This window comes from Rhinoraja longicauda, chromosome 13 (genome assembly GCF_053455715.1).
Source record: "Rhinoraja longicauda isolate Sanriku21f chromosome 13, sRhiLon1.1, whole genome shotgun sequence".
In the NCBI taxonomy this organism is placed as follows: Eukaryota; Metazoa; Chordata; class Chondrichthyes; order Rajiformes; family Arhynchobatidae; genus Rhinoraja; species Rhinoraja longicauda.
In genome coordinates this window covers 46,528,030-46,548,910 of record NC_135965.1, presented here as the reverse complement: position 1 = coordinate 46,548,910, position 20,881 = coordinate 46,528,030, and the positions used below count along the sequence as shown (strand labels likewise).

Here is a 20,881-nt window from a genome sequence, read left to right as displayed (position 1 = left end):
TAACCAGAAACACAAACTTCATTCTTCCAACCACAGATGCTGCCCAACTTGCCAAATGTTCCCACTATTTGGGTATTTGTTTCAGCTGCGACTTTAGATCTGAATTGTAGACCACAAAAGTTGCTCTGGTTTCAAATTGAAATATTGAAAGGGTAAGAAGAAAAACTTTATCAAATTATTCCCCTTTTGATCACTCTGTAAATGATGAGTCAATTAATTTTAATGGTTTAAAAACAGGTTCTGGAGATAACTGTGTGAATAGATTTTCAAAGGGCCAAATAATTTGAGGAATGATTTTGAATACTACAACTTCAATAAAAAATGATGACGTTGAGCTAAACACACTTCACGTGCCAGACGACAAAAAACAAATCCACTGAGCTGAGGGGTGGGCTGCACTTTGATTCTATCCCTCTCTTCAAGCCAGCCTTGGAAATCTCACAACCTTTTTTTCTCTGGACCATCGGAGGCAGAGGGAGAACCGATGGAGGTACATAAAATGATGAGAGGCATAGATAGAGTAGACTGTCAGAACCTTTTTCTCAATGCCCTGAACTGTGAAAGCAACCATCTCTACCATTTGGAAGACATTTTCTTCAGAAGGGTCTCGACCCGAAAAGTCACCTGTTTCTTTTCTCCAGAAATGCTGTATGATGCGCTAGGTTACGTCAGCCTTTTGCATCTATCTCTACCGTGTTGCCACTTTCAGGGAGTTATGGACTTTGACCCTAAGGTCCGTCGGCACATTAGTTTTGTTGAGCGTCATGCCTTTAATTGTATATTTTCCCCTTACATTTGACCTCACTCACTGGAGTTTAGAAGAATGAGGGGGGACCTCATGGAAACGTAGAGAATAGTGAAAGGTTTGAATAGAGTGGATGTGGAGAGGATGTTTCCACTAGTGGGAGAGTCTAGGGCTCGAGGTCATAGCCTTAGAATTAAAGGATGTTCGTTTAGGAAGGGGATGAGGAGAAATTTCTTTAGTCAGAGGGTGGTGAATCTGTGGAATTCGTTGCCACAGAAGGCTGTGGAGTTGGCACCAAGTCAGTGGATATTTTTACGACAGAGATAGATTTTTGATTAGTGCGGGTGTCATAGGTTATGGGGAGAAGGCGGGAGAATGGGGTTAGGAGGGAGAGACATATCAGCCATGATTGAATGGCGGGGTACACTTGATGGGCTGAATGGCCTAATTCTACCCCTATCACTTATGAACTCCCAAAGTACAACACCTCACATTTGCTCCAGCATAGAATTAAAAGTAGACACAAAATTCTGGAGTAATTCAGCGGGACAGGCAGCATGTCTGGAGAGAAGGAATGGGTAACGTTTTGAGTCGAGACCCTTCTTCAGGCTGATGTCAGGGGAGTGGGCGGGACATAGATATAATGTAGTCGGAGACAGTAAGACAAGTGGGAGAACTTGGAAGGGGGAGGGGATGGAGAGAGAGAGGGAAAGCAAGGGCTATTTAAAGTTAGAGAAGTCAATGTTCATACCGCTGGGGTGTAAGCTACCCAAGCAAAATATGTTTCCGGCTGTATATATATGATATGATATGATATGATATGATATGAGGTGCTGTTCCTCCAATTTGTGCTGGGCCTCACTCTGACAATGGAGGAGGCCCAGGACAGAAAGGGCAGATTGGGAAGTAGATCGTGTAAAGTGAAATATTTTCAGTAAAACGGACATTTTCTGTTCTTTGATCATGGAGAGTAGATGAAAGCATCATTTGGTTGTAGGTTGTGTTTTTGTCAACACTCACGTGCAATGTGCCTGCAGAGCTGAAGTCAAGGTGCAGTCCCAGCTGCTCACACAGCTTGATGAGGTCATCCAGCATCTTGGTTTGAGGTGGTGGGTGACGGCGAAGCAAACCTTGCTCTGGGAATGACTTGTTAATGCTGTGGGCTACAGCCATGTTCGCCAGTAACATGAACTCTTCAACCAATCTAGAAGGAACAACAATTTGTTAGGTCACAAAAAAGCAAAGTGCAACTTTCTTGCCTTTGGAAGGAGACTTGTGTGTTCACAGAATCACAAAATGATGCATCACAAGAGGCAATTGGGTCTGTACTTGCCATTTGGCCCTTCGAGTCAACACCGCTATTCAATGTGATCATGGTTGATCATCCACAATCAGTAACCCATGCCTGCCTTCTCCCTATATCCCTTGATTCCGTTAGCCCCTAGAGCTCTATCTAACTCTCCTTTAAATTCAGAGAGAAGGAATGGGTGACGTTTCAGATCGAGACCCTTCTTCAGACTGAATCCCTGGAGAACACGGACCACTATGAAGAAGGGTCCCGACCTGAAATGTCACCGATCCATGTTCTCCACAGATGCTGCCTGACCTACTGAGTTACTCCAGCACTCTGTGAAACGTCACCTATCCATGTTCTCCAGAGATGCTGCCTGACCCGCTGAGTTACCCCAGCACTTTGTCTTTTTTTAAACCAGAGCATCATCCATCCTTCCAGCAGGTGGCAGCAGTTGCTAGCCGCTGCGAGATGTTGAAGCAGAGATGGGGAGTGCCAATCCACACACATGTTAAACAGAATGTCTTCACTCCAACACTCAAGACAGAAAAAGAACAAAGCAGATGTTTTATATATTGCTTTTACAGGATGCACATTTAAAATTACATATGTTTTACAAATCTCAGGAACCAGAACAGCTGCACATTTGATCTGTTGAGAAGTTTTGTGCAGATCAAAAACACCCCATGCCTCACTTGTTAATCTTTATGGAGTAATGAGTATAGGCTGTTATCACTAAGGGTAACTGTTGTTCCTCACAGTACATGCAATCAAATGCTCAGACACTCTCACTAAAAGTAGGATTTGGTGTAGTAGAACCTTCTGGCTGGAGGCAGATAAAGAGTGCTTGAGTGCAATGGGAGTGGGAGAAATCCCAAATCTCGAAGTATTTTGCACCAATGCAAGTAATAGCAAAACATTTTGAAATAATTTGTCATCTTCAAACGAGTTAAATAAAATGCACCAGAAAGTAGCGGCATTTTGCATGTTGCTCCTCTTAACATGGCTTCTTGTTATTGTCCATCTGTGCTCAGAATGTCATTAGATGCAGTGTTGAGACAAAGTGCCGGAGTAACTCAGCAGGTCAGGCAGCATCTGTGGAGGGAATGGATAGATGACGTTTTGGGCCAGAACCCTTCTCTAGACTGCTTGCAGGGGTAGGGGGAAGAAAGCTGCAAGGGAGGAGTAAGACAAAGTCAGCCAAGTGATAGGGGGTATACGTCATCTTCCCTTTTTCTCCAGAAATGCTGCCTGACCTGTTGAATTACTCCACAACAGTCGATAACAAACATGAAGGCTGAGAACAAGGCTGCTGTTTCAGAGGTGGGTCAGGGATTGCTGTGTTTTTCCACTTATCGTGTGGGCCGTTGGGAATACTCAGGTAAGGGGGAAGGCAGCAGCTACCAACTCCTGAACAATCACTTCTCACACCCCTTCCTGGAGGTGCCATCACATCCTCTCACGCTTAACTCCACCTCACTCAGTTACTCCTTTCTTGCACTTTAGTACCTTTTTGTACTACTTCAAATTACACTACAATCTATGCACCATAAAATCAACATGTAAATTAGGGCAGATATCCAAAGACTTGGCCAAACTGGGGAGGCACGGTGGCACAGCGGTAGAGTTGCTGCCTCACAGTGCCAGAGACCCAGGTTCCATCCTGACTGCAGGTGCTGTCTGTATGGAGTTTGTACGTTCTTCCTGTGACTTGGTGAGCTGAAGGGCCTGTTTCCATGCTGTATCTCTAAAGACTAAAGTAAAGTGGATTGTAATGGAATGGCAACAGTCACGACACGGGCAACAGAAGGGGGGATGCTAGCCTGGACTGTGTGGGCAACAAGGGCAAGGTCAATAGTTCAGCAGCCAGAAGACTGAGGTAAGACCACCGAATGTGACGGTACGCAAGGGGAAATGGGCACTCTTAGATAGTGCAGGTGGGATCTTCAAAGTACGATTTAGGATAAAATCTGAAGAGGATTTGGAGGTTGGATGGTTTGGAAAGCTGGAGATAGTGTAATAGCTCGACGGGCCGAAGGTATTTTTGAGGATAGACACAAAATGCTGGAGTAACTCAGCAGGGCATTTTTGTGGACGTGTGCAGACAGCAGATGTTAAGAGAAGGGCAGTGCCTGAGTAGAACACAGCATCATCGTGAGCCAACCCCATTAACTTAAACCATAATCAGAGAAATTTTAAGATCAGATTTTTAATGGAGGTGAATTTCATGAATAAGTTGAACTCGCCATTAAACACGGCCATTCTCCTGAGATAGGTTAGGTCAAAATGACTCCAATTACTTTGAGAAAACGGAGCTTAACTGCAGCAGAGAAAGAACATGTTTTGCATTATGTGGCAAGATGGTTTGCGCTCTATAAAAACAGCCTATTATTCAACTTACAGTGAATACTACCAAGGGAGAACAGTTAGTTATATATTAAAAAGGTACATCAAAACATAGATATCACACTCTGTTACAGAAGTAAAACAATACTAAACTGCAGGATGCTTCGAAGCTGTGAACTAACTGACAAGTACATTTCAATCTGCTGACTTGCTGAGTTCACAAAATAAACTCCCAACAACTGCAGGCTGCTTTTATCTGTGGCAATTAGACTTGATGAGCTTAACAAAGTAACTTGGCTTAAATAAAATTCCACTGCAGCGGTGGCATAATGGATTGAGTGTTACACTGAATACTGTTCAAATGTACTCTACTTTCCAGCTTTCCGTCAGAATGTCACAGAGCTGCCCACAATGAGTTGTATTGTAAAGCAACATGATTGGACCCAGCTGCCCCTCAAACCTGCTCCACCAATTAGTTAAACCACAGCTATGCTTCACCTGAACATCACATCTGCTTCTGTTCCATATCTCTTGGAATCTATTGCACTCAAGTTTCAGTTCCAATTGATTCAGCACCCAGAGCATTTTGAGAGAGATCCAGATTTCCAGCTCTTGTGTGAAGACCGTTTCCTGATTTCACCTCCAATGGCCCACTTCTAATTTTGTGGTGACTATTTTTTCGCACTTCTCCCAAAGGAAATAATTTCTGTGAAAGCACACAATAGAACCTTTACATCCTTTTAAACATGATCCATTTAACTGAAGTTAATAAATGTAACCTTATAATTTAACCCTTAACCACGCTTTGGTTTCATTCAGGTGAATGCGGGTTCTTTCTCTTTGAGTGAAGCTAAACAGACTATTGTCCAGATTGTTAATTTAATTATACTGAAAACCTGACATGTTTGTTATATTGCAGTTTTTTAAATTTCAAATTAGAATTTCTCCAATAGGTCCAAGAAGAGAACTTAGATTTTATCCTAAATTGTACTTTGAAGATCCCACCTGCACTATCTAAGAGTGGAGGAAGATCCCACCTGAACTATCTGAATGAGGAAGACACAAAGCAAAGATGACTGATTTGTGAATGAAGAATGTATGACAAGGTACTTTTTACCTTTGAAACTAGAGAATATTACATTTGCCACATAGACATTGAAAGCACATAGCAGCTTGCATTACCTCCGGAGGTCACTAGATGCTTCACCATTTAAGTTTTGAGAGGTTTGAGACTTTTGAGGGGTCGGAGAAATAACACTTCATGCTATTTGTACAGCAAGGTCCTTTATATGGCATGAGATATGTCAAAATAAATTGTGTGGAAATATTGGTATTAAACTTTGCTCAGAACCTGACAGAATTTTCCCTTGCTTCAAGTAGCATTATGGGAAAAAAATCTTTCAAAATGTGTACCTAAATTTTTATGATTAGAACAATTGAAGTTTGAGGAAGAAACAACACAAAATGTCATTGGGAGGACATGGAGGAGGAGGTGGGGCAACTGGCTGTGGTGGGGAGAGGAATTAAGGAACAGTGATCACAATGTCAATACGTTCAGAAGTCATGCAAAATAACAATTAAATATTGTCAACTGGATTAAAGCTGCTTTAATGAGGAGAGGGAATACAGGACAAAACTTGGCTGGAAAACCAATACATTCGCAATGGGAGCTTTTGATGCATTGCACAAGGGGGAAAATAAAGATTTCTAAAGTGGGAGTCCACGGGATGACTGCAGAATAAAAGTCATATTTTTGTTTGATGGTATTAAAAGGTCAAATTTCAACCTTAATTTAACAAGAATGCACACTGCATTTTACTATGGGTACCTTTACATTTTATCAGTGTTACCTGGTATATCAATTCAGCTTGAGATCTTCTGTGCGAACGGTCATAACTGTTGCTGTCAACTTGCTTTCTACCTACATTCAAATCTCGATCAAATTTTAACAATTCTTATTCATTTAATTCTATCTTCATCTCTGTACGTCTCTTCCTTACAGAGTATAGTGCTGGTGACTAGCTGAACGTTTCTTCATGCAGTTTAAAGTATACAGAAAAGCTATTTCATATTTTAGACAAAGAAATTTTAAGTTAAAAAATATTCTGTCTGCAGTAAAAATGTAAAGTTATGATAGGTAATTTCAAAATTTCTGAAACTAATTTCTGTATTAACTGATAACTTTATCAAAGGTAAACCTTCAAAAGCTAGTCATTCATGAAAGTGTAATTTTACCCAATATATGACGATATTTTATGTTAACATACTAGCAAAATTGTTATATTTTATTTGTTATATTTCAACATTAGAAATAAGTACTTGCAAACTACAAGCTTCTGCAGCAATTGTCAGTGGTCACACAGTTGGAACATGACATTCACACACATGTCCCCTGTCCACACACAAGTGTTATCACCAGCCATGAAATGCAAAAATGAGCACATTCCTCTGAGGTTCTTTCACTTACAATGGCAATCTGATTCATTAATAGAACCTTTATACGATGTGCAATTAATTTGAAGTAGGAACATAAAAAATGGTGGCATTGACATTCATTTTGAAGGGAAAGGAATGAAATGAACAGCAATTGCAGACTCAGAAAACATGCTTTTGTAAGTGAACAATACCTTGTCTACTTCTATTGATCAAGGAGACGCCAAGTATTCAGACATACATATAATTAACAAACTGAAGCACTGACTGAACCTCAACCTGCAGAATGTCTTTTTCTGCCACATGTACATAATTCTGATAAAACTAAATTGCTTATGGATTGGTGGAGAGTACGATGATAAGTAAAGGTGCGGTGTTGGTCAGAGAGAGACAACTAGGTCACCTGAATGTTTTACAACTAGAGCTTTCGCATTGTGATTCTTATACTTCGATTAATTGCTTCCTTTGGTAAGGTAACTTTTGTAACAACATTTTTAACTATATAGTTAGCAAGAATTTAGCAAATAAACTTGAGAGATTAAACATAAATAACAAAATGATTAGTCTGTGCTTCTTCATCACATTATTATGACTGGGAAATTTAAATGTCACTAAACTAATATCATTAAAATGCTACGTCGTAATACTTTTTCACCTAATCCAACCCCCTCTAGGTGTATATATACAAAACTGATGCAGTTAGTCATTGATGTTGCAAACTCGAAACCAAAGCGAGTTTTAAAATAGCTTTAAAGAACTATTTAAAAATAAATCTCATTTTCAGTAATTGTATACACATATACCTTCATATTGCATCATCAGTCATTTAGAGGAAGATATAGATCGCATACAACTCCTGATTTACACCGATCAGATAGGGATTTCTATAAATCATGACATCAGAAACAGATATACAAGTGTGACAATCATGAGAGAACAAATTCAAATAGTAGACACAAAAAGCTGGAGTAACTCAGCGGGTCAGGTAGCATCTGTGGAGAACATGGATAGGTGACGTTTCACAGAGTGTTGGGGTAACTCAGCGGGTCAGGGAGCATCTGTGGAGAACATGGATAGGTGACATTTCACAGAGTGCTGGAGTAACTCAGCGGGTCAGGCAGCATCTCTGGAGAGAAGGACTGAGTGACGTTTCAGAGTGCTGGAGTAACTCAGCGGGTCTGCCTCACCTGAAAAGACTGTCGGGGTCCTTGGACAGAGTCGAGGGGGGAGGTAAAGGGACAGGTGTTGCATCTCCTGAAGTTGCAAGGGAAAGAGGGGGTGGTTTGGGTTGGAAGGAACGAGTTGACCAGGGAGTTGCGGAGGGAACGGTCTCTGCGAAAAGCAGAACGAGGTGGAGATGGGAAGATGTGGCCAGTAGTGGGATCCCGTTGGAGGTGGCGAAAATGTTGGATAATTATATGCTGTATGCGACGGCTGATGGGGTGGAAGGTGAGGACAAGGGGGGCTCTGTCCTTGTTATGAATGGGGGAAGTGGGAGCAAGAGCGGAGCTGCGGAATATTGCGGAGACCCTAGTGAGAGTCTCATCTACAATGGAAGAGGGGAACCCCAGTTCCCTAAAGAATGAGGATATCTCCGATGACCTGGTATGGAACACCTCATCCTGGGCACAGATGCGGCGTAGACGGAGGAATGTGGGAGTTGGGGATAGAGTCTTTACAGGAAGCAGGGTGGGAAGAAGTGTAGTCTAGATAGCTATGGGAGTCAGTGGGTTTGTAATAGATGCCAGTCAATAGTCTGTCTCATGTGATGGAGACGGTGAGATCTAGAAATGGTAGGGAGATGTTGGAGATGGTCCAAGTGAATTTGAGTGCAGGATGGAAATTAGTCAACGACGGCGGCAGCTTCGATAGTCCAGGCCTGAGATCGGCCAGGAAGGTGGTGAGTGTTGGTGCTGCTCCTTGTAGTGGTAATAGCGTGGCGGGTCTCAGCCTGGTGGTGTTCGGGCAGGCGAGGCAGACCAGCGGTGGAGCCCTGGGTCTGCGGGCGGTCGAGTAGAGGAGTGTCGGTGGAGGGAGTGGTCCGGAGGTGGGCAAGCTTGCGATTCTTTGTGAAGTCCAAGTGGGAAAGGAAGCGCTTGTAGAGGGCGTGGATCTGGCGTCGAACTAAGTGCAGTTGGGGTCACAAATTCAAATGTTCTTTGCCAAGTGTATTTAAATACGCAACCCGAGATCAAACTGCAAATTAGCAACTGCAGATGGACAGTTTTAAAATTCGCATCTATCACCAAATATAATCAAGCTCATTCAAGGTGTATTTGTAAAAGCCCAAATTAATTAAAAAATCAAAGTTTTAACCAAATGTTCTCAGTGATTCCTACTGCTGTCAAATAATCAGATGGGGACAGTACATGTGTCACTGACTAATCCTGAGAGAACAGTGATGATCCCTTTTGGAGTAGATACACCATCGATAGATGTAAGACACGTTTAAATTTGAGTATAATAATCACAAAGCCTATTAATGATGTTGAACATATCTCAAACACTTCTTAAAATCAAATGTGCACTTTGTAGCTCTGAAAGATTACATTATATTAAATTTCATTGCTATTCTCATAGGTTAAACAACTTGTCATTTTCATTAATTCCTGCTGGAAACAACTGACTGCATCGAGATGAGGGAAGGTTAGTGACCGTTCACCACAGACAATGCATGCCGTACGTCTCCTCCTACTTGCTTCAGTCAGAGGGCAGACAATGGTTGGCCAGCTCTTGCTAAAGTCGTGCTCTTTCCCATATTGGGTTAGTTCCCATGTTTAACTGCCCAAGATACTTGCTGGTTGACTACAAAGACTATGCAGCTGCACCTAGTGCCGCAGATGTGGAGGTCCAGGAAGATCACACCGGGTGGACCACCCCTCTTTTGGGACCACACCGGTCTTCTCTCAGTTTCCTCCATCTTCAAACCAAATGGGCTTTTGCTGTTCATTTAGTGCAGAGCTGAGGCACGAACAATAAGCATGAGGTACGTGCAATGCAGTGCTGAGGCATGAACAAGCTTGGCTTCTCTCACTGTAATGGACTTTTGCTGTTCATTCAGTGCAGTGCTGAGGCATGAACAATGAGCATGAGGTAAGAGCAGTTCAGTGCTGAGGCATGAACAAGCTTGGCTTCTCTCACTGTGAAGCACCTGTGTGATTTTAACCAAAGCTGGACATTTGCTTTATTTTCAGCTGGAGGCACAGTTAAAAGTGTGGCATGCAAGGAGTCTTAAACTTCCCTCCTTCCCACTTCCAATGGGTGGGTGCCCAAAATTCATCCCAAAGCCTTTAGAAGATGCAGACGCTTTCTTTGTTTAAAGAGTATTCAAAATAATGTTTTATGGAATGTTTCCAAAGAGACAAACTATATATTAATCAATGAGATAAATGATCCTAATTTCTTCTCGTAGTGAAGCAATTTTCTGCGGTGTAAGACGGAATCTTTTCTAAGCTGCAGCACACGTTGCAAGCAGGTCTGTCTTGTGGCAACGGCTTTGTCAAAGACAGGAGTAAACCCATTGACAGTTTATTGGCATGAAAGTATGAGGTGGTTCTTATGAAGATAACTTGGTCAAACAATATCCATTCCAGAGCATGAAATGGATAGAAAGTTTCTTGTTATTAATGTTTTGTATTATTAATGTTTCTCACTATTTCTCACTGGGTCCCAGAACATTTAATCACTGCTACAGAAACCACCTGAATAAATAAAAAATAAAGCGAAAAATGCTAAAAATACGCAGCATGTCAGGCAGCACTCTCCAGACCAAAACAGGGTTAAGTTTAAGACTGATGAGGTTATTAGACGGTTTGGAGGGATGTGAATGTGGGCAAATGGGACTAGCTTGGGTTGACCTGCATGCATGAGGTGGGCCAAAGGGCGATGTCCATGCAGTACAACTATGACTGTTATAGGTTTGCCTCCGCATATGCCCCCTGATTATTTCCAGCATTTTCTCTTTTACTTCAGATTTCCAACATTTGCAATACTTTGTTCTCGGAACAATTGTTTACACAGGGTATTTCTCTGTCTTGCAGTAGCTTTAGCGAGACTGGTTTTCTTGGTGACTCACCAACAACCATAACACACGAGCCTCCACATCCTCCTTGGGTCATCAACTTGTTCTGCCTTTGATGTTCCCAACAACATGCATTGGATGATGTCCCACCCACCCTGTTGCTTCAATGGTACAACACCAACCACAAATACTGGAGCACACATGGCTCACAACAGGCATCACTGCCCACTGACATCAATCAGCGTCTGTGCCTGAACCCTGCATGGAGGCAGAGGGCAACACCACGTTGCCCTTAGTCATTCCAAGCTGCAGCCTCTGAGCTCATGTAAGCTCACCACATCAGTCCACAAAACCTCTCCGCAGGAAAGAATTGCAGGTGCTGGTTTAAATCAAACCCAGTCTGAAGGGTGCCCACATCCCATCCACCTCACACAAGCCCTGGTCCCTTCACTCCCCTCCAGCTCACTGGTATCCCTGTGCCCACATCACTTGCTAATATTCCAGCCCCTGTCCCCACACGCCCCTCCAGCTCACTGGTATCCCTGTGCCCACATCAATGCTGCTCACACGAGCCCCCATTCCCGCATTCCCCTCCACTGACTGGTGCTCCCTTTAAACTGACAGGACCCCGTTTTCCACAATCCCTACAAACTTGCTCGGTTCACCAGAACATTTATTGTAACACTGTAGCATCTGAAAGATGTGAATTCAGAGTCATACAGCATGGAAACAGGCCCTTCAGCCCAACATGCCCCATGCTGACCGACATGCCCCATCTACGCTAGTTCCACCTGCCTACATTTGTCCCATATCCCTCTAAACCTGTTCTATCCCTGTACCTGTCCAAATATTTCTTAAAGGTCACAATAGTACCTCAACTGCTTCCTCCGGCAGATTCCATACACCCACCACCCCTCAGATTCCTATTAAATCTTTTCCCTCTCACCTTAAACCTATGTCCTCTGGTTCTTGATTCCCCTACTCTGGGCAAAGGTCTTGTGCGTTTACCCAATATATTCCTCCCATGATTTTGTACACCTCTATAAGATCACCACTCATCCTCCTGCGCTCCAAGGAATAAAGTCCTAATCAGCTCAACCTCTCCCTACAGCTCAGACCCTCGAATCCTGACAACATCCTCGTAAATCGGCTCTGCATCCTTTCCAGCGACATCTTTCCTATAACATGTTGACCAAAAGTGAACAGGATAATCTAAATGTGGCCTCACCAATGTCTTATATAACTGTAACATGATGTCCCCACCTTCTACACTCAATACTCTGACTGATGAAGATCAAAATGAGTTGGGTATGAATTAGAATAAGATCTAGTAGTCTGGAAAAATTGATTGTCCAGCAGCAAAGAACTGGGCGACATATTATCAGAGTTCTATTCAGAACCCTGAAATAAATATCTCAACTTAGTGTAATCACCGCTCCAGTTTCAACTTCACTTTATTTCTAAAACATACTATGGCCAGCCAACTGGGTGCCGCTCCCCAGTACAAGTTATTCCAGTCTGATTTTGCCACTAAAACCGCTGTAGTCTATGTCCCATAATATTCCAACTGACTGAGATTTCTTTAATCATGGCCACCTTCCTAATGACCTTGCAAGGTCTGTGCGCTGTGACATATGATTTAGGCCATGCTGTAATGTGAAAGATATTATATGAATATAAACTGCAGAACCATTTTTATAAAGTGTATAAACTCAGCAAGTACTCACATGCACACACATTACAGCAAGCATCTCATGATGTTGATGAGTTCAGATGGCTTTGACCGTGCATGGGATAAGCAGCAGCCTAACAGTCCCAACATCTCTTTACAGAGTCTATGAATGAATTAACCATCTTCACCAAATACTCATTAAAACTGTGTACGCAACTTTGAACAGAACTAAAAGGCCAAAATATTTAATTCTGAATGTATTTGCAAATAAACAATTTGATTGTTGGCAGAAATGAAAGAAAAATATTCTCCTACTGTTTTTCTTAAACATAACAAGAAAAAGCTCTCTGCAGGTTTCATTCACAAAAATATGAAATAAAACACCCTGGGAACATTTGTTTTAAGCACTAACAGGTATGGCAACACAAAACATTAAACAGCAAGTTTACTAAGAACTAGATTTGGAGGATGGCTGCAAAGGAATGAATCTCAGTCACTTTGTGCGACCTTGGAAGAGCCCAGATAGAAACATGAAAGTTTTTTACTGTTCAAAGACTGATCACGCAAACAAAACAGTACTGACATTTCTTATTAACGGTCAATGCTTGGTAATTATTTTAAGATTCACACCACATTTTCCTCACCTATATTAAGCTGTCTGCTACCCTTTGCAAAATTGAAAATGTTGCATGAATACTTTGAATCGTAAAATGATCTATTGTTGTGTAATGAGACATCAAAGAAACAAATGAAGTGTAAGGAATGCATTGAATACTGGATAAATACACAGTTCCATGACAACCCTGTGCTGAAATACCGGGGTGAAACTGATCAGTCAGGCATCTGTCAGACCAAGAACATAAAGCCTGCCTGTGCTTTATGCTGTCAAATAAAACATTCCTGATGTTATTCCTCAACCTTTTGATAATCCAGGCAATTTGTATAAGGCCATTGCTTCAGCCATGAAAATAATTCTGAAATGTTTAATCTGATGATTTAGATAATTACTGGAGATTCTGATTCAGATATGAATGCCCAGCTCCTTGTATTCATGCCAATTATTCATGTCATTTTGATTGATCTGTACAATTTATCATATCATTTCCAAAGTCAATTCAGAGGAAGATTTTTCCCATGCAAGAAATTAATGCCTTGGCCAATGCAAATACATGTGCTTTATTCAACAAGGAAAACAGAGAGACTTCAAAGAAATTATTCAGCACATTTGTAAAAGTTAGACTTTTTATGCATGTGAAACCCTTTGGAACCCATGTCCCTTCCCCAAATGCACAGCGCACATTGGGCAGTGCATGTTTCCTCAGTGCACACTTGTACTCTGCAGAGCCCAGCTGTATTTCGAGATTCAGTTCATCTTGAGAGCAAACAGCCTGAGAGACCACCGCCCTGGATCCGATGCTCATTCCAGGCAGGGAGGAGGGATCCGTGCACTGTGGCAGACTTAGCTCACTCAGAAACATCAAGACACCCGTGCTTTCAGTGGTGGAAACTGCTCTTGTCAGCAGCAAACTCCCATGGACCCGCGGCTCAGCAGAGCCCCACTCCAAAGAATTATGAAAACTCCACTCAACGCTGCCAAGAATCTCATCATAAAAATGGTCATTTCTGGCTCTCGCTCTGAAGAACTGTGAGGGGTGGGGGTGTTCAAAGCAAACACCAAACAATCTTTTTAAAATATGATTATGACTTTGAGTCATTTCTCACTTTAAACCAGATATTTGGAACACTCAAAACTTCTCACAAGTCCGAAGCCATCTTCAATGATGCTGACATCTCACTTTATATGCAATTTGCCAAAACAATGAGAAAAGTTTTAATATATTGGTGTAATGCTACAGGGTTGAAGTTTTCAGACAGGGAAACTTCAATGACTCTGTGTATGTGCTGCTCAGACCATGTTGCGCAGATGGCTTACATGCCATGTAATAACATGGCGTAAGGTCAGAAGTCAGTGGGCAGTCAATTGTCACTGCAGTCAAACAGCTGGTCTAAGCAGTGAAGATTGTGCTGAAACATATTTGTTTCATGGAGCAGACAATGACTATAGCCCTTGTTCAGTATTAGTTCCTTGCACTGGATGTAAATTACTTTATAAAGTTCAGAAGTTCATAAGGTCTAAGAGCAGAAATAGGCCATTTGGCCCATCAAGTGCACTCCGCTATTCAATCCCCACATCTCTCGTCAGCCCCCTGAAGACGTGCAGAGCTCAGATGAGAGCAGGTAGCAGAGAGACCCGGATGGACCATCGGCCATGGGGTACCTCAGGTTTCCCAAGTTAGTTATCACCTGCAAAGGTCAAACTAAAAGTTTCCATTTCGAGATATTTTATGGGTGTTTATTTTTATGTTCATGTTCATAAGTGATAGGAGCAGAATTAGGCCATTCGGCCCATCAAGTCTACTCCGCCATTCAATCATGGCCCCTCTATCTTTCCCTCCCAACCCCATTCTCCTGCCCTCTCCCATAACCCCTGATATCCGCACTAATCAAGACAGTCACGAGTGTTTTATTGTCAGAAAGTGCCCTCCACAATGTTTGGGACAAAGACCCATCGTTTATTTTTTTACCTTTGTACACCACAATTTGAGATTTGTAATAGAAAATAATCACATGTGGTTTAAGTGCACATTGTCACATTTTAATAAAAGCCATTTTTATACATTTTGGTTTCAACATGTAGAAATTACAGCAGTGTTTATATGTTGTCCCCCCATTTCAGGGCACCATAATGTTTGGGACACATGGCTTCACAGGTGTTTGCAATTGCTCAGCGTGGTTAATTGCCTCCTTAATGCAGGTATAAGAGAGCTCTCAGCACCTAGTCTTTCCTCCAATCTTTCCATCACCTTTGGAAACTTTTATTGCTGTTGACCAACATGAGGACCAAAGTTGTGCCAATGAAAGTCAAAGAAGCCATTATGAGACTGAGAAACAAGAATAAAACTGTTAGAGACTTCAGCCAAACCTTAGGATTACCAAAATCAACTGTTTGGAACATCATTAAGAAGAAAGAGAGCACTGGTGAGCTTACTTATCGCAAAGGGACTGGCAGGCCAAGGAAGACATCCACAGCTGATGACAGAAGAATTCTCTCTATAATAAAGAAAAATCCCCAGACACCTGTCCGACAGATCTGAAACACTCTTCAGGAGTCAGGTTTGAATTTGCCAATGACCACCATCCGCAGAAGACTTCACGAACAGAAATAGAGAGACTTCACTGCAAGATGCAAACCACTGGTTAGCCACAAAAATAGGATGGCCAGGTTATAATTTGCCAAAAAGTACTTAAAAGAGCAACCACAGTTCTGGAAAAAGGTCTCATGGACAGATGAGACAAAGATTACCTTATATCAGTGTGATGGGCAAGAGCAAAGTATGGAGGAGAGAAGGAACTGCCCAAGATCCAAAGCATACCACCTCATCTGTGAAACACAGTGGTGGGGGTGTTATGGCCTGGGCATGTATGGCTGCTGAAGGTACTGGCTCACTTATCTTCATTGATGATACAACTGCTGATGATAATAGCATAATGAATTCTGAAGTGTATAGACACATCCTATCTGCTCAAGTTCAAACAAATGCCTCAAAGCTCATTGGCTGGCGGTTCATTCTACAGCAAGTCAATGATCCCAAACATACTGCTAAAGCAACAAAGGAGTTTTTCAAAGCTAAAAAATGGTCAATTCTTGATTGGCCAAGTCAATCACCCAATCTGAACTCAATTGAGTATGCCTTTTATATGCTGAAGAGAAAACTGGAGGGTACTAGCCCCCAAAACAAGCATAAGCTAAAGATGGCTGCAATACAGGCCTGGCAGAGCATCACCAGAGAAGACACCCAGCAACTGGTGATGTCCATGAATTGCAGACTTCAAGCAGTCATTGCATGCAAAGGATATGCAACAAAATACTAAACATGACTACTTTCATTTACATGACATTGCTGTGTCCCAAACATTATGGTGCCCTGAAATGGGGGGACTACATATATAGACTGCTGTAATTTCTACATGGTGAAACCGAAATGTATAAAAATGGCCTTTATTAAAATCTGACAAAGTGCACTTTAACCACATGTGATTTTTTATATTACAAATCTCAAATTGTGGATTACAGAGGCAAATAAATAAATGATGGGTCTCTGTCTCAAACATTATGGAGGGCACTGTATACATACATACATACATACATATACATATATAGATGCAATGATTGCTTGAAGTCTGCGATTCATGGACATCACCAGTTGCTGGGTGTCTTCTCTGGTGATGCTCTGCCAGGCCTGTATTGCAGCCATCTTTACCTTATGCTTGTTTTGGGGGCAGTACCCTCCAGTTTTCTCTTCAGCATATAAAAGGCATGCTCAATTGGGTTCAGATTGGGTGATTGACTTGGCCAATCAAGAATTGACCATTTTTAGCTTTGAAAAACACCTTTGTTGCTTTAGCAGTATTATTGTTTTTTTTGTGTGTATATTCATATATATATATATATATATGAATATACACACGCAAAAAAAACAATAGTGCAATAATAATGATAGTCTATGTCGTTCAGAGCTTATTTGAGGTTAATCAAGAATCTATCTTTCTATCCACTCTATCCAAACTTTGTGAATAATGTGAAAGAAAATAGATGCTTAAGCAGTCTCCCTGCAACCTGCATGGTGAATAATCAAATGCTTTGTTTGAAATAAATTGGAGCTAACCTCATGTTCAATACTAATTTTCAATTTTAACAGTGAAGCAGAGGAACTCCTTACACTATCAATGACATTATATAGTATTCATTACACAGTCCATCAATACCTCAGGCCGCAGTACAGACTGCGACTTGAGGTTTAAATCATTGCTTAATCTCTTCTGGGGCAGCTATGGGAACTTCCATATTATGTACCAAATGCTCTCATTGTGCCGTGCTGATGGGAAGAAGAAAAACAAATGAAATTTAAATTGGAATAGCGGCATGGGGTACACTTTGCATTTCAGTGCCCTGTAAGTGCCAATAAAGGCGAGTGTTGTGAGAATATGCATCAAAGTTGCTGCATTCCTTCCACTTTAATGCCAGGGATTTAGGTTATAACATCGGACACCAAAACATTTCCATTCAGAGATGCCGATTTTCTTACGTGTCTCATCGCAACAATGGAGGATGTCAGACTAATGGCGACATAAACTGAGGACAATTGAAAGAATAGTTCATTCTATTCCTCACTCAAAGTCAAAAACCTAGAGAACTGAGAGATTCAATATATTGCAAAGATGAACTGATGGCCACACATTAAACAACGGGAAATATTCAGTAAAGGCTTGGACAATTCTCACAATTCTCAGGGCAGCTTCTGTCAAGCTGAAGCATTTTATTTTCATTTCTCAAAACCCATCACTTTTAAAGAAAACGATCAGTTCAAATAAAATTTCGCTGTCACTTGAAGACAGAAGCAGGGGAATTTATTATGGGGAACAAGGAAATGGCAGACGAGTTGAACCGGTACTTTGGATCTGTCTTCACTAAGGAAGATACAAACAATCCATTAGCAAATTTGCAGATGATACAAAGCTGGGTGGTAGTGTGAACTGTGAGGAACATGCTATGAGGTTGCAGGGTTACTTGGACAGGTTGTGTGAGTGGGCGGATGCATGGCAGATGCACTTTAATGTGGATAAGTGTGAGGTTATCCACTTTGGTGGTAAGAATAGGAAGGCAGATTATTATCTGAATGGTGTCAAGTTAGGAAAAGGGGACGTACAACGAGATCTGGGTGTCTTAGTGCATCAGTCACTGAAAGGAAGCATGCAGGTACAGCAGGCAGTGAAGAAAGCCAATGGAATGTTGGCTTTCATAACAAGAGGAGTTGAGTATAGGAGCAAAGAGGTCCTTCTGCAGTTGTACAGGGCCCTAGGGAGACCGCACCTGGAGTAATGTGTGCAGTTTTGGTCTCCAAATTTGAGGAAATATATTCTTGCTATTGAGGGCATGCAGCGTAGGTTTACTAGGTTAATTCCCGGAATGGTGGGACTGTCATATGTTGAAAGACTGGAGCGGCTAGGCTTGTATACACTGGAATTTAGAAGGATGAGAGGGGATCTTATTGAAACATATAAGATTATTAAGGGGTTGGACATGTTAGAGGCAGGAAACATGTTCCCAATGTTGGGGGAGACCAGAACCAGGGGCCACAGTTTAAGAATAAGGGGTAGGCCATTTAGAACGGAGATGAGGAAAAACTTTTTCAGTCAGAGAGTTGTAAATCTGTGGAATTATCTGCCTCAGAAGGCAGTGGACGCCAATTCTTTGAATGCATTCAAGAGAGAGCTAGATAGAGCTCTTAAGGATAGCGGAGTCAGGGGGCATGGGGAGAAGGCAGGAACGGGATACTGATTGAGAATGATCAGCCATGATCACATTGAATGGTGGTGCTGGCTCGAAGGGCCGAATGGCCTACTCCTGCACCTATTGTCTATTGAAGTTGCTCTTTGCTTTTTTAAGCATATTATTTGGCTTAGTATCATTAATAAATGGCTTACATGGGTAAATGGGACTGGGGTGGGGTGCCAGCACACAGCTGGGGTATAAATCTGCTGATTTAATCTATTGCACTAATGGGAAGATAATGGAGGCGATCAGCCACCCAAGTTGCATCCTGCTTCATTCCAATTTATACTTCAAATACAATTCAAAAAATAAATTTCTAGTCGCATGTGTGGATTCAAACTTACACCTCTTCTCACATGCAATCAGTGTAACATCAAAAGAGGTTTAGTGTGAAAGCACATCCTATCAGCCGAACACCATGGAGTACACTCACGCGAGCTCACAGATATTAATGAAATCGGTAACAATAACAAAACGGACACTAAATGAAAGCTTGTATCATCACTGTCAGTGCAGCCACTGGTGTATGTTTCCTTTCACTTGGTGCTGATTTTGTGAAACTAGATAAGTTACCAGAGCGCTGGCTGGCAAACATTGTACGTTTCAGTAAAGTTGATATTAATATTGCTTTTATTTTATTTGGGATTGGGATTACGCCTGAAGGTTTGCTTGACAATTTTCAAAACCACATCTGCAAACTCACAGTGAGAATGAGAGGGAATACACACACCAGGGAACACATGCCCAGCTATTAAGCACACTTCTGCAATTTTGAAAATGAGCTGAGTGCATTGATCACAGTAGGAACAACATTACAACAACAGCCTGTGCAAAATCTGCCAATTTAACTCCCTATTGGGCACAGCACAATTATGTGACTAAGTAAGAGATCATTAAAGATTTTATTCTGACATTTCTGAAGGCATGGTACAGTTTGGCATCCAGAAGCACAAGCACATTTCACAGAACTTTCAATCACATAATGGGAGGAGAGCAGGTGGAGAACACTGATGTTTGTAAACTGGGATATTATTGAGCTGAGCTCTCAGCAGAAAATCTTTTGCCTGTGGTCTTACACAATGTTTCAGTCAGCATTTTGCACAGAGCCAGATGGTCACGGCTCACAATTACATCCTTACTTCTCAATTCCAGATAGCAGGGTAGACATGGAACGGTGTTTGGATTAAAAATCCAGAAATATACATTTAAAATCTCAAACACAATTCTCCACTTAATTTAGGGAAACAATTTTAATTTGAAAAAAGTTTAATCCTTCAAGATTTTTATTTGTGGGATATTTGTGTCCTTGGGTGTGCATGGATCTGCTTCTGTGAAATATGAACCGGGTAGCTCTCTATCGTCATTCAGCTGCATTCGATCCACTCACCTCCTTCTGTTCTGAAGTATCCAGACCCACACCAACTGGTCAGCCCGAGGATCATCCTTACCTCCCTCTGATTTTGTCTACAAGTTTTTAGTCTGCAGTATGACCCAGGTTGCTGCTTGATTAAACGATCAAGTCCGTCATCTACATTGCTTCCAGATGGTCAGGTTGCTTGTCTGACATACAATTACAGACAGAGATCACTTGTATCAGTCTACAGAGCCCTCCGTAAATTCCAGAGATTCTATTCCATTGGAAAAAAGAGGAACTGCAGATGTTGGAATCTTAAGCAAAAATCAAAGTGGCACTGTGGTAGTGCTTTACAGCGGCAGGAGCCCGGGTTCGATCCTGACTACGGATACTGTCGGTGCGGAGTTTGTACGTTCTCTATGTCACCGCGTGGGTTTTCTCCGGATGCTCTGGTTTCCTCTCACATTCCAAAGACGTACAGATTTGAAGGATAATTGGTCTCTGCAGATTGCCCGTGGAGTGTAGGATGCGAAAGGATAACATAGAACTAGCGTACTGTGATCGATGGTCGGCATGGACTCGGTGAGCCAAACGGCCCGTCTCCAAACTGCATCTCTAAACGAAA

The 20,881-nt window shown here is 41.8% G+C and overlaps 1 protein-coding gene across 1 annotated transcript in view; it reads right to left on the bottom strand.

The window, feature by feature from the left end:
* The window catches only part of dis3l2 (DIS3 like 3'-5' exoribonuclease 2), a 150,959-nt gene that overhangs the window by 20,940 nt on the left and 109,138 nt on the right, over positions 1-20,881 (bottom strand). The window contains exon 15 of the mRNA XM_078410894.1: positions 1,766-1,949. Within this exon, the coding sequence (XP_078267020.1) occupies positions 1,766-1,949 (184 nt within the window). The remainder of the gene's footprint in view (positions 1-1,765; positions 1,950-20,881) is intronic.